This window comes from Puma concolor, chromosome C1 (genome assembly GCF_028749965.1).
Source record: "Puma concolor isolate L17-30 chromosome C1, mPumCon1.1.hap2, whole genome shotgun sequence".
NCBI lineage: Eukaryota > Metazoa > Chordata > Mammalia > Carnivora > Felidae > Puma > Puma concolor.
The window spans coordinates 133,154,952-133,168,671 of record NC_141674.1 but is presented as its reverse complement, the minus strand read 5'-3'; the positions used below and the strand labels follow the sequence as shown (position 1 = coordinate 133,168,671).

Genomic DNA, 13,720 nt, shown 5'->3' with positions numbered 1-13,720 from the left:
TTATTTTTATTTGTTTTCTCTGATAGCATACCTCCACAGTTCTGGTCTTGGCATACTTCTCTCCTTTCCCTTTGGGATCACGTGTAATTTAAGCCAACATGAGATAACTTCCAAGAAGTCTCTAACTCTGGACTCATTTTTTCTCTTCAACACTGTGTAGTTGGTATAATCATCTGCTTTATATTACTATCTATGCATGGTCTATACATATCATATCATCCATAGTGTGCCAGAGCCTCCGACTCTCTGTGCCTGAAGCTAATCTACCCATACACAAGCATCTCTTCTCCATAAAATGGACCCATCATAAAAGGAAAGTAGAAAAGGAGAGTCATTTTTGTGTGAGCTGAAAAAGAGAGCTTGATATAACAGGAATAGTGGGCAGTGTTCTACAGTAAGAAATAGGAAAGCTAGGTACTCCTTATAGTAATTTAACTTGGTGTAGCTGTGAACAAATTGACTTAAAGAGAAGAAAGAGAAGATGAAAGATAGAAGCAGGAAAAGAGAGAGAGCGGTTAAGAGCATAGGAGTAGAAGTTTGAGCATTACGTATGATAATAAAACACAGGACCTTATGCCCTTTTATTTATTCTTTACTAGAGTAGAAAAGTTCTTCATCTGAATAGAATGTCTCTTGAAAAATAATTTTTTTTTTTTTAATTTTTTTTTCAACGTTTATTTACTTTTGGGACAGAGAGAGACAGAGCATGAACGGGGGAGGGGCAGAGAGAGAGGGAGACACAGAATCGGAAACAGGCTCCAGGCTCTGAGCCATTAGCCCAGAGCCCGATGCGGGGCTCGAACTCACGGACCGCGAGATCGTGACCTGGCTGAAGTCGGACGCTTAACCGACTGCGCCACCCAGGCGCCCCGAAAAATAATTTTTAACTTAGTGTGATAAATCAATTTTTAAGAACATTTGGGGAAATATATACTAATAATAAAATCTGGCTTACACTATTACAGAAGAGTGTGCATTAATGTTTAAAAATTAGTCAAAACCTCCTCAGGAGAAAGAGCCAAATTAAAGTTTAAATAATAGTTTTTAGCTTGAAATATACCTCATACTGTTAGATGAAGCAAGGATGTTGAGAAAAGTAACTAAACACTAATTCACCAAGTTGGTAAAATCAAATATTCTATACTCTAGGTAATCTTAATATTGCTCAGTCACTGTAAATCAGATTATTCTTGAGATTGTATTTAAGTCAAGGCAAAATTGTCTTCTATTTACAAATGTAATTTAGTCTCCTGAGTAGGTAATCTTGTTAAAATATTGTCAGGTTAACTGAAATTGATTTGTGTTTACTAAACATAGTGAATACTAATCAAATATTAGACACTGAAGTGTTGGAGGTATTTAAACCTTTGATAGACACTGTTAGTGCTTCATGGAAGGATTATTACTATTTTTCTTTTCTTTTTTTTGTTTTTGTTTTTTTTTTTTTTTTTTTTTTTGTTTTATCTTGGAGGTCAACACTGCTCTTTAGACTCTTCTTTAAAATAAAGAGAAAATGAAGAGAAATAGCCTGCATTTGCTTTATGAAATTTTGCGATTTGGGAATATTTGGGAGAATTTGGGATTGGATTTTTGGAGGGGTGGTTATTTGTGTTTTATTTCCAGTGCTACAAACACCACATTTGCTTTTCCATCTGCTTAATTCCATTCCAGGTTTGCTATTCTCTACCACTCATAGCATCATTGAGCTCCACATAATAGCTTTTATAGGAAACAGACATTACTAGGCAATTTGAAAAGCAGGTTGAAGATAAAGCCTGATAGCTCACGTGCCCTGGCCTGGTGACTTGGCTCACTTCTGAAGCTTCTAGCAAATGGGCTGCATGCATTCCTGTGGTGTCTGTGTATCAGCTCTATGAGGCTTAAAGAAACATTTCCCCTAATACAAAAATAAACCCACCATAATCATTCGTTTTGGGGAAATTTTACAGTTGTTAGTTAACCTGCTCCCTTATGCCCTGCAATATTCATTAGCAGATTTCTCTGTTTATGAGTGATATTATATGGAAATGGTTATGGGAAGCTAACAGATGTAACTACTGAAATAAATTAGAAGGAAAAGTTCTGTTTTTTACAGATGGTTCTATTGAATATGCTTCACACCCCCCCCCCCAACTTTAACATTTAGTTTTCTTTCAACAGAAAACTTTTCTTTACTGACTACGGGAATGTGGCCAAAGTGGAGCGATGTGACATGGATGGGCTGAACAGAACAAGGATAATTGATTCAAAGACAGAACAGCCAGCTGCATTGGCACTAGACTTAGTCAACAAATTGGTTTACTGGGTAGATCTTTACTTGGACTATGTGGAAGTCGTGGACTATCAAGGAAAAAACAGACATACTATCATTCAAGGCAGACAAGTAAGTGCAATTCTGTTAGAAAATGTAACTAAGGTAATGAAATGAATGGTATCATACTAGGAAGAAGACCCAAAATTTGAATTTCAATGTTGGAAATTTCTTACAAAGTCAAGGTGCAAAGGGCCGTAAAAATTATGATGTATTTCCTATATGGGAAGATGTTCTTTTCACAGTACGTTCCATAATGTCAGAGATGCCTCTGCCTCCCTCCTTTGCTCTATTAAAAGCAAATCACATCAAAACAAAAAACAACAAAAATAGAACAAAAACAGCAAACAAAAATAAAAGTACCATACTAGTAAGAAAGGTGTTGGAACAGGACAGATGTTTTGATGTATTAAAATTAAAACTTGCTAAAAACTAATTTAAGTAGTTTATTCATAAAGAGCTAGACTATCCTCTATCTCATGTGGCCCTGGAAATACTTTTCTTACAAAAGCAAATGCCTGCTCACAAAAGTATTTTTATTAATTTAATAGGCTGGACTAAATTTTGCCTTCTGATATATTCACGTACTTCCTAGAATGAGAATTCCATGAATGTCATTGAGGTCAACCAGTTTCCCATCTGTATAAGTTTTCCCTTGTTGAATTAAAAGTTTTGCAGATAACACTCAGTAAACACCTAAAGGACATCTTTCAGTAGAAATAAGCCTTATTCACTAGTGTACTTTCTCAAATTCAATTTTACCTCAGTGATTGAACTAATTTCATGTAAGATTCTTATTGTGGGAAGCTGAAATACATGAATCTCTTTTCTTTCTTTTGTAATCTGAGAAAAAATATTCTATAATTATCCCTTAAGGGTACTTTTCCTTTCTAATCAGTTTTTTGACAATGAGATTCTTTTTCCTTCCTTGACAGACAAGCAAATGCACTAATCAGGGTAATTAAAAGTGTTCAATATTAGAGATGAGGCCAGTTGTTTCTCTCTTAATTTCACATGTCCTAAAAACCTTGATTTTTTTTTGAAAGCCCTAGTAATGACTTTCAGAGGATCTAATTACTAAAATGATTATGATGGGCCTTCTTTTCACCTATATGTCATGACGATATTAAACCTTGAAACAAGGGTAAGAAATTCAAATGATTCTCCTCATGACTACTTTCATAAAGTTTTTTAATATCTGAAGCTTTTAATTGTTCATTTTTTTCCATTTCTATTTCCTATGTTTTTTTTCTATTCCGTAAACATATGCTTTCTCTGCCATTAAGTAATCCAACATAGATAATTTTTCAAAATATTCAGGCTATAGGCAAAATGGTCTATCCACCACTCTCAGCTCCTCCCACATCTGTCAGAGGTAGCAGAGCAAGAAACAGTGTACTTACTTTATGGGAAACAGGCTCTTCTGAAGGAAGACACGGGGTCAGGGAGTAGTACGATTAGATCTTTACCATGTGAACATGTTCTCTACTCTGCCCAACGGCCCCCTCTATGATTATGCTTTCTTTCCTGAATGTTGAAGAGCAATGTAAGTATGCCATAAATCACACACTCCTAGATGAAATGCTCTAAACTTCAGGCAAAACATGCATGATATTAATGGTGTTGGGATAATACAGTACACTTGGAATTTTTATAGGAAAAAGTATTGTTCAAGTCAAAATTGGACCATAGATTTATCTAGTGAGTATGATGTCAGCTTACGTGGAAATGATATTAGTAAATAAACACATGTCATCCCCACCCCTTTTCTCTGGTGCGTGCACACGTGCACACACACATTAGGGAATAACCCTTAATTAGAAAAACATTATTATTTGGGCTTTAACATGGAATGATTCTCCTTGTTGATTCCTGTCTTTGATTTCTAGCCTGGACATGAAGAAATGAGATATGATCACCACCACCCCAAAAACAAAAAAAAAAAAACATGCAAGAGCCAGTCTTCTTTTAATTACAGTTCATATGAGAGGACAAGAGATAGTAATAATGAGTCACATAGGTTGGAGAGATAATAAATCAAATGCTTTTGCTTAAAGTACAAAATTTATAAAATTTCCTGCTTAAAATAAAAAACTTGGGGGCACCTGGGTGGCTCAGTGGGTTGAGCATCTGACTTCGGCTCAGGTCATGATCTCACAGTTTGTGGGTTTAAGCCCCGAGCCGGGATGTGTGCTGACAGCTCAGAGCCTGGAGCCTGCTTCAGATTCTGCGTCTCCCTCTCTCTCTGCCCCTCCCCCATTTGTGCAATGTCTCCCTTGCTCTCAAAAATAAACATTTAAAAATTATTTAAAAAACAATTTAAAAAATTATAATTTTGTTCCATAAAATATCTTACAAACCATACATAGTTTTTTTTTCAAATTCTCTTAACTACATTTTGTGCTAAAACTGCACTAAAAGTGCACTATAATGCCAGAGAATTGTGACAGATTTTTTTCAACGAAATCTCTAGAGCAAATCAAATGATAGCCTCACCCTACCCAGAGGCAGAACCATTGTAAATCAAATATAATACAAGGAATACTCAAATGCATTGTGCATAGCTTGTAGGCATTTGTATGGGAAAATCAGTAAACCCATTTTCTCTCTGCTTTACTAGCAGCTTTCTGTGAATGCAACTTGTCCCTACCTGCACTCAGTCCCCAGGACCTCTGCTAAGGAGAGTTTGCTGTTAAAGTGTCATGGATAGCAAAGCAAACAGCTCCATTTCTGTTACAAATATGCTTTACGAAAAAAAAAAAAGTGATTTCTGAGTAGAATTTTTTTTTACATTTATTTAAATATGTTTTTTCATTATTTATTGTTTTCCATGCTGGGGCAATTATTCATCTAAATGTAACATGTGATTTAAAAATTTTTAATTAAAAAATGGCACCTGGGTGGCTCAGGCTGATAAGCCTCTGACTTCAGCTGAGGTCTCAAGGTCAGCTGAGGTCTCAAGGTCCCATGATTTTGAGCCCTATGTCAGGCTCTGTACCAAAAGCTCAGAGCCTGGAACCTGCTTCAGATCCTGTGTCTCCCTGTCTATGCCCCTCCCTCAATTGCACTCTGTCTCTCTCTCTCTTTCTCTCTCTCAAAAATAAAATAAAAACATAAAGATGAATTTTAAAAATGGGATTTTGAACTTATAAAATAAATTTTCAAAGGTGTTTTCTCATCAGTCCATACAGCCAGAGCTACACTGTTTTAAATTCCGTATTTCCCAACTGTATGAACAAACAGCCCCTAAAAACATCTGAAATTTTATATAACAGTGTCTTAAGCACATTATTGAATATGCTTGGAAGTTTGGTTCTCACTAGCCTTTGAAAAGTAGCTACTCAACATGTTTTCTTAATGAATCATGTATAAAATTCTTCATACATTCGGAACTGCTTTATCTACTATTGCATAATGTTTTCTATTCAGAGGAAAAAATTTAAATTAGTGAAGTGTTGAATTCTTGAAGAGAAAATAAATGATGTGCGTGACTCTTCTATGGGGATTTTCCACAGTAGTAAATAGCAATCAGTTTTTCTTTCAAGTTAAAAGCAGCATAATTAAAAATCATAGTTATTTTTGTTCCTCCATATAGGTCAGACATCTTTATGGAATAACTGTGTTTGAAGACTATTTGTATGCAACCAATTCTGATAACTTCAGTATCATGAGGATAAACCGATTTAATGGCACTGATATTCAATCATTAATTAAAATGGAAAATGCTCGAGGAATCAGAATTTATCAAAAAAGAACTCAACCAACAGGTAAGACTCAAGACTTCTTCATTGCCTTTATAATGGTGGGTTGAATGGGGAAATGGTCCTTGTGCTCTGTATGGAGTTAAAGTGGGTGAGTCATAAATTCTGTTTGATAGCAAAAGTGTACATGTCTGCTTGATAAAATGGAAGAGCGCTCCCTGCACAAGTCTAAATGACAAATTGTTCAGTTCCTAGTGAATTGTTTCTACAACCATAGAATTGAAATGATGGCTAGATTTAGATTCAGGAAAGAGCTTTCAATCATCATGTGTGTAGACAGGGAACCCGGATACTAAGATGCTAAGGATGTTTTTTGGTATCATTCTGAAAGACAAATTTCAAATCAGGTGACTTCCTTACAGTATCTGTTCAGTTTTTATTGTAGTCATTTGGGTCTCTTAACTTTTCCTAATTATTCTTTAATACAAGTTAATTAAAAATAACTTTTAATGAGAAGGCTATAATGTTTCCAAGTATTTCTTAGAAACACAAACTAGTTATTTTTGCATAGTAGGTTAATGATGCTTGTTCATCAGTACAATTTACATTCAGTCATGTATAGAATAATGTAACATGCCAGAATCACCACTCCAAATTTTCAGCATCTTTTTGTGCTTCAAAATGAAACTAATTTAGAATAATGTAAACACTAACATAGATTTAGTTGAGGCAATGTATTGTCACAAATCTGTTTACAGTCAATTTAAATTTGGGATTCTGTAAATAAACCTTATTAGAGTTTGATGTTAGTATCCATTTATTTGCCAATTATTCACTGAGCATTTACTATGTGCCAGGAACTGTTGTATGTACACTGGGATTGTAGCAGTAAAAAAAACAGACAAAAATTCTTGTATTTATGATATTTGTATCCTAGTAGAGAAGCATAATTTTAAAGCGATCAAGTATATTAGAAGATAATAAGTGCTATAAAGAAAAAATAAAGCAGATAGGGCATCTCAGGGATGGGGGTACTTTGCAATTTTATATTGAATGGTTTGAGGAAGTTCCAGTGAACAAATGAAATTAAATGAAGACTTGAAGTAATTGCAGGAGTGAGACACAAACATGGCAGGTAGAGAGATGAGCAGGCACAAAGACCTTAAGGAAGAGCATGTTTAGAGTTTTCAAGAAACAGCAAGGAGATGTATGTGTCGAGAGCAGAGCAAAAAAGGTTAAGAGAAGTAATAGGGGAGGTTGGAGAAATGAAGGAGGACCATAGCAAGTAGGGTCCTCTAGACAATTGCAAAATCTTTTCCTTACAGAGATGAGGATTCCCTAGGAAGCATTAGACAGAGTCTCATGATATGACTTACTTTTTAAAGCAATCACTGTGGCTACTATTTTGACAAAAGGCTATTGGGGACAAAGGTAGAAGGTAGGGGTATTTTCATTTTGAAAATAGGAATACAAAATGAACATGGCAGAATTTTTAAAGCGTAACCATTTTAGTATTAAAAGAAAATTGCCATGTTATTTGTCACAATCTCAAGTAAGTGATGATCATAAATAAATATAACCACAATAGTATATAAAATCTTAGTGACATTATTCCTACCACAGCCTTTTTTTCTTTGACTCATCTTTTTCTCATTCTCTTCATATGTCATGGGGTAGTTTTTTTTTTTTTTCTTTTTGTAACTTCTACACTCATGAAATGTTCTGTTCCTCAATCTCTACATGCAAAGTAGCCTCTACATTTTGGAAATTACTCTTTGTCTCTCTCTCTCTCTCTCTCTCTCTCTCTCTCTCTCTCTCTCTCTCTCACACACACACACACACACACACACACACACACACACACACACGCATTCATTTTGTGGTAGGGTTCTCAAAATGGCAGTTGACTCAAAATTGAAAAAAAACAGTATTGTCTCAGCACTTCTCAGTAAAGATAGTTCCTGAATCATGTTTCTTCCACGTTAAGTGCCCACCTAATGGATTTCAAAAGAAATCCTTTCTCTGCTTAATTATCTAACCTGGCATATCTTTATAGTATCTTTTTATATTTGTAAGAAATATGTATTTTAAGAGAGAACAACAAGCGTGAATCAGAAATACCAAGTTACTTTTTGTGCCTACATGTAAACAGTTTAATATAAAAGCAGAATTTTTTTCGATATAACCTTAGGAGGGCTTTGAAAAATTCCTACCTCTTCTTTGATGAGGTTTAAACTCTTTTTTCCAATTGATTATGGTAATAAATCATAGGGTATAAAGATTTGGGGGAGGATTCCCTCTTCATGCACTATAAAAGTTTCGACATACTGATGCACATAATTATCTTGTCTTCGGAAATTTTCAAGTGTGCTGTTTTTTATTTGTTGTAGTCAGAAGCCATGCATGTGAAGTGGATCCATATGGAATGCCAGGGGGATGCTCACACATCTGTCTGCTCAGCAGCAGTTACAAAACACGGACCTGTCGCTGCAGGACGGGCTTCAACTTGGGAAGTGATGGCAGGTCGTGCAAAAGTATGTTGTTAAAATCGAACACTTTGCCAGCAGCTACTGCTTCAGAATAGGTTTTTTTAGTATTAATTAGCTATGTCAACATCAGCAATAACATAAGACTTAACAGGTGGAATTTGCCTACACAATGTACCAGCCATTTTTCCTTAGTATTTAGGAGTTTTGTTTTTGTTTGTTTTGTTTTGTTTTTGTGAGAATGTAAATGAGAAACTGAATCAGGCTATAGAGTCACTAAATTTATGAGTCCCTGGGGAAATATATTTCAGGGAAGATTTTTAGGAAGATCTTTCTTTAATGCCCTAAAGAAGGTTTTTGGTCTAATGAGCCTGAATTATTGGTTGACCATATTTTCTCTTATCTGAACCAAGAAGCTGCTCCTAGTAATAGGTGTGTTGTTTAGTCCAATAAAAATCCACATAAAGCAATGTTTCACCTTATCCAGCATCACTGGGGAGTGAAATTCATTTCATTATTTAATTTTCCAGGTAACTGGAGCTATACTAATTAAATATCAATCTCTTTAACAATTTTATTGAAAAGCTTTCCAACAGACTTATCTTTGCTTTATTTTTGAGATATGCTGAATAACATAATTGTTCTTTATTTAAAAAGATAATTAATAATTATATGCATGACTTTTGCAAATTTAGATTTTTGCCCCCATATCGATTAAAGTCTTTACTTGGAGTCTTCATAAGCAAATAGACTAGAATGGCCCTTGTAAGAATGGTGTCCCTGTGGAGATTACTGTCTGTTAAATGTCTCCCAAATACCATAATTTTTAAAGTTATGATGACTGCTTTTTACAGTGTCCATTGTGTCTCCATTTTGTTATAACAATGGCTTTTTATTTCTGTCAGTGTTCCTTCTCTGGTCACTGTCCTGCCATGTCTTTGACTTTCTTGTCATTGCTTACTGAGGACTATGAAATTAGATCACTAAATTTGTTATAAGTTAAGTCCAAATGGTTTGAATTAGTAGTACAAATACTTTTAAATCGACAATCCAGGAGGCTCTACTGTGATAAAATATATGTCTTAGTATTTTGTTTTCATTTCTAACTTTGTATTAATTGCTGGGTTTCATGTTCAAGATATCCTCTGGATAATTGAAAGTTAGGAGACTCAAGATATGCAAAGTTGTGCATGCATGTGTGTATGTGTTGCCAACTTTTAAACTAGTGTGGTTACCACTTGAAAAGTGATGGCATGTCACGCAAAAATGCAATCATACTTATACGTGCATATTTTCATGCATACTCACATAAATACATATGTTTGGAGAAAAACATAGGATGACAATTGCATAAACTTCAATCACCCGTAATGTAGTGTATCAATCAAGGCACATTTACATTAACAAAGACCATTGTAGCTATTTTAAGCAGAAAATATAGGTGCTTATACAATCATTGAAAAGTCTGAAGCAATAGCTCCTAGACTCAGTCTTCAGAACATCCCTCAAAACCACCATCAAACTACCCTGGCTTAAAACCAGAAAACGGTCACAATTAGAAGCTTGGGCATCAGGAAGCCACAATGGCCATGGTAAGTCCAAAAGTCCACCATTTTGGTTGAGATCCAGGATCTCCACAACTTGCAACAAAGCTATTAGCGCCAGATATGTGTCACAACTGATAGTTCCTTACTGGCAAACAACACAAAACACAACAAAACTAAACCCTCTTCCTTGCCTTTTAATATACACAAAGGAAGAACACTAATGTGGAAAAATTCAATTTCTCCTTTAGATGAATAATGACAGAAGTAACAAAAGACAGCCTCATTTCCACATTCCAAACTTGAGCTAGTACATATGATTGTGGTACTTAAAATCAGGCCCATCTCTATTTGAGTGTCTCTGAAATGAAGTTTTTAGTTTCAATTGTCTTCTAGTGTCTGGACATGTCAAGTGTCAAGACACTAGAAGAGATTTTAAAGTAGGTATTGAATGACTAAAATAAGTAGCCAAGGAAACAATGGGGACAATGGCTACTCTTATTTAAAGCACACACACACAAACACATACATTAAACAAATGAAGTGTTATGTTTACCAATTACCAATTAAAACATTAATGAAAAATGTTATCAAAATTTGATATAGTGAAAACAGTATTCTTATGCATTGCTAACAGAAATTGGAAATTTATGTCACTGTTGGAAAGACATTTGATAAAACATACAAAGACATAAAACTGAAAGTATCCTGTAAGAAATTATTCCTTGTTTGACTGTAGAAATTCATTATTAAAGTATTTATAATAACAAAGACCCAGAAACAATCTAAATACCCAGCAATAAGTAAGTAGCTGACTTATCATATTGCCTCTCTAGCAGGGAACATGTTGTTGCCATTGAGAGTAATGTTTTGAAGACCTTGTAATGGCACAATAAGATACCATTAATTTAAAAAAATGAGGTAGTAAAATGCATATGTAAGATTCCTATTTTTTTATTTCATTGTTTTTTTTTAAGATTCCTATTTTTAAAAACAAAAGTATATGTGCACGTAAAATTTGTAGGAAATGTCACTTTTGAAAGAAATACTCACTTTTAAATAATATGTAATATTATTATTAAAAGATATTCTTGGGGCACCTGGTGGCTCAGTCGGTTAAGAATCCCACTCTTGATTTCAGTTCAGGTCATGATCTCATGGTTTGTGAGATAGAGCCCTGTGTCAGGCTCCGCACTGAGAGTGGGGAGCCTGCTTAGGATTCTTTCTCTCCTCTCCTCTCTCTCTGCCCTTCTACCACTTGCACTTTTTTTCTCTCTCAAAATAAATAAACATTCAGAAAAATAAAAACGGTACTTTTGAAAATAGATACAGTGAGAGACGGTGAAGGCAATGAGGAAGATGGATGTTAATATTCTTTACCAGTAATTCCATTTCTAGAAATGTATACTTAGAGATCATCATAAAAATATATAAAATTCTAGGTTAAAAAAATGCTTATCTCAGTATTATTATAATAATGAAAAGATAAAATCAGCCCTAGCGAATAGTTTCACAAATTATCATATAGGATACAGATCATACTCAAAGAATGTGAAGCTTAAATAATGGATCAACATGGGACATAATTTTGATGCTAATATTGAGTAATAAAAGCAGAATATAAAATTGTCCTCTTATATATAATTGTGCATTAGAAAAATTAATTTTGAAATAGTCACATAAAGGAATATGATACAACAGTGGAAATAAATGAAAAATGACTACAACAACCATGGATGAATGTCACAAATATAGTAAAAATAAAGATAACTCAGAAGAATTCACACATGCAATTCAAACATGAAAAATCATGTTTGGAATACATACCACATATAGACTGAAACTTGCAAAAAAAAAAAAAACCATGATAAGCAATATAATTAGGATATTGGACATCTCTGATTTGAAAGGGGAGTAGGAAAAAAGGGGGAGGAATAGGTTTAGGGCACATGAATCCCTTCCAGTGTTCTGGAAATATTTTTAAGATGTGTGTGGGGTACATGCAATTTGTTTTATTTTTCTTTGTGATAAAATGTAATAAATATTTGTTTATATACATTTAATATTCAATAACACTAATTTTCAAAGAAAACAAGGGAAAGAATACATAAACTGATAATATAGTTTGTATTGAGAGTGTTGAGTTTATAAGTAATACTCATTTTTTTCTTTTTTCTCCAGATTTTCAATAGGTTAGTTATTTTACTTTGCTAACAAGCTGACTTATGGTACTGTCATCCAATGAAACTGAATTATTTGTAACCTCAGTTTTATTTATAAAACTCAATATGTTTTCCCTTTTATATAAAAATATTTTTTTCAAATTATGTAGACTAAGTCAATTGCTCTAGCAATTGAAGAGCCTGGAATATATTTCCATATGAAAGTCTGTAGGAGTCAGTTCACTCTATAGTAAAAGCTACATTGAATTTGCCATTTTTAACCTGGGGAATTCTTTTTGTTTGGGGTGTTCATTTTGTTTTGTTTTTATCAGGGCTGTGTTGTACATCAGAGTTACTGGAGGACAGCATCAACCTCTAACATTCTTATTAATATTTAAAAAAAAAGTGATGTAACTGACATTTTATTTCATTTCTTAAACAAATAAATCACTTGTTTAGGCATCTGTAATATATTCACATGCAAGTGTGTGATACTGTGTGAATCTATTTTTTTGCCTCTGACAGCCTTCCATGCAGACTCTGAGGAGGGGTGTTTTAAATATTGTAAAGTTTGTAGCATTGTCAGACATAATGAATGCTACAGTTTGTATCTACAGAATGTGCTAGATTGTAATGAATTGTAAAATTAAATGTGCTGGATGTTTTAATAAATGTCCATTTTACTGTTACCAGTTATCCAATGATCTGTCATGTTTTTGCTATACAGACAGTTACAGACAAAAGAATAATTAACTAAATATAACCCATTCACGGAAGTAATTTCGGTTTTAATTAAAGTAATGCAATTAGCTGGCCTTCTTGCATCGAGATACATTTGGCATATTTTAGAGTTTAATTTTTGGTATTGAATTTTAAAAAAGCTAATTGTGCCAGTTAATTAAACAGTGGCATTATGCAGTGTAAAGAAGATTAGGCAGCATCAGTTGTTTATGTTTGTAATCTTTCTTCTGCAGGACCGAAGAATGAGTTGTTCCTCTTTTATGGGAAAGGACGCCCAGGAATTGTTAGAGGAATGGACTTGAATACCAAGATAGCTGATGAATACATGATCCCCATAGAGAATCTGGTAAACCCTCGTGCTTTAGATTTCCATGCAGAAACCAATTATATCTACTTTGCTGACACCACCAGTTTCCTGATTGGTCGGCAGAAGATAGATGGCACTGAGCGAGAAACCATCCTGAAAGATGGTAAGTGACCATGTGTAATATTGACATCAAACTGCTCACAGATAAAGCACTGTGAAAGGATAAATCCAACATACGTAGAACTTATTTTAACCAGAACCTAAGTTGCTGTTTATTTAAAAATATTTGTTAATGTAATTTTCTTCAGTAACATTATTTCTACGTTTTTTCACGTACTAGTGTATTAAAACCATCATTATAAAATGGAACTTGGAATTGTCCAATCCATTTTAAACATTACAGGAATTAAACTAAATTATTTATTCACCTTTGTGGAAACGGCAGATTTTCAGTTATATGTCTATAGT

At 34.1% G+C, this 13,720-nt stretch overlaps 1 protein-coding gene across 4 annotated transcripts in view; it reads left to right on the top strand.

Annotated features, from left to right (window-relative positions):
- Window positions 1-13,720, top strand: part of LRP1B (LDL receptor related protein 1B) — a 1,907,075-nt gene that overhangs the window by 1,097,116 nt on the left and 796,239 nt on the right. For all 4 annotated transcript variants that reach the window (XM_086718488.1, XM_025932005.2, XM_086718489.1 and 1 more), the window contains exons 8-11: window positions 2,161-2,383; window positions 5,907-6,078; window positions 8,403-8,546; window positions 13,179-13,415. In XM_086718488.1, the coding sequence (XP_086574614.1) occupies window positions 2,161-2,383; window positions 5,907-6,078; window positions 8,403-8,546; window positions 13,179-13,415 (776 nt within the window). The remainder of the gene's footprint in view (window positions 1-2,160; window positions 2,384-5,906; window positions 6,079-8,402; window positions 8,547-13,178; window positions 13,416-13,720) is intronic.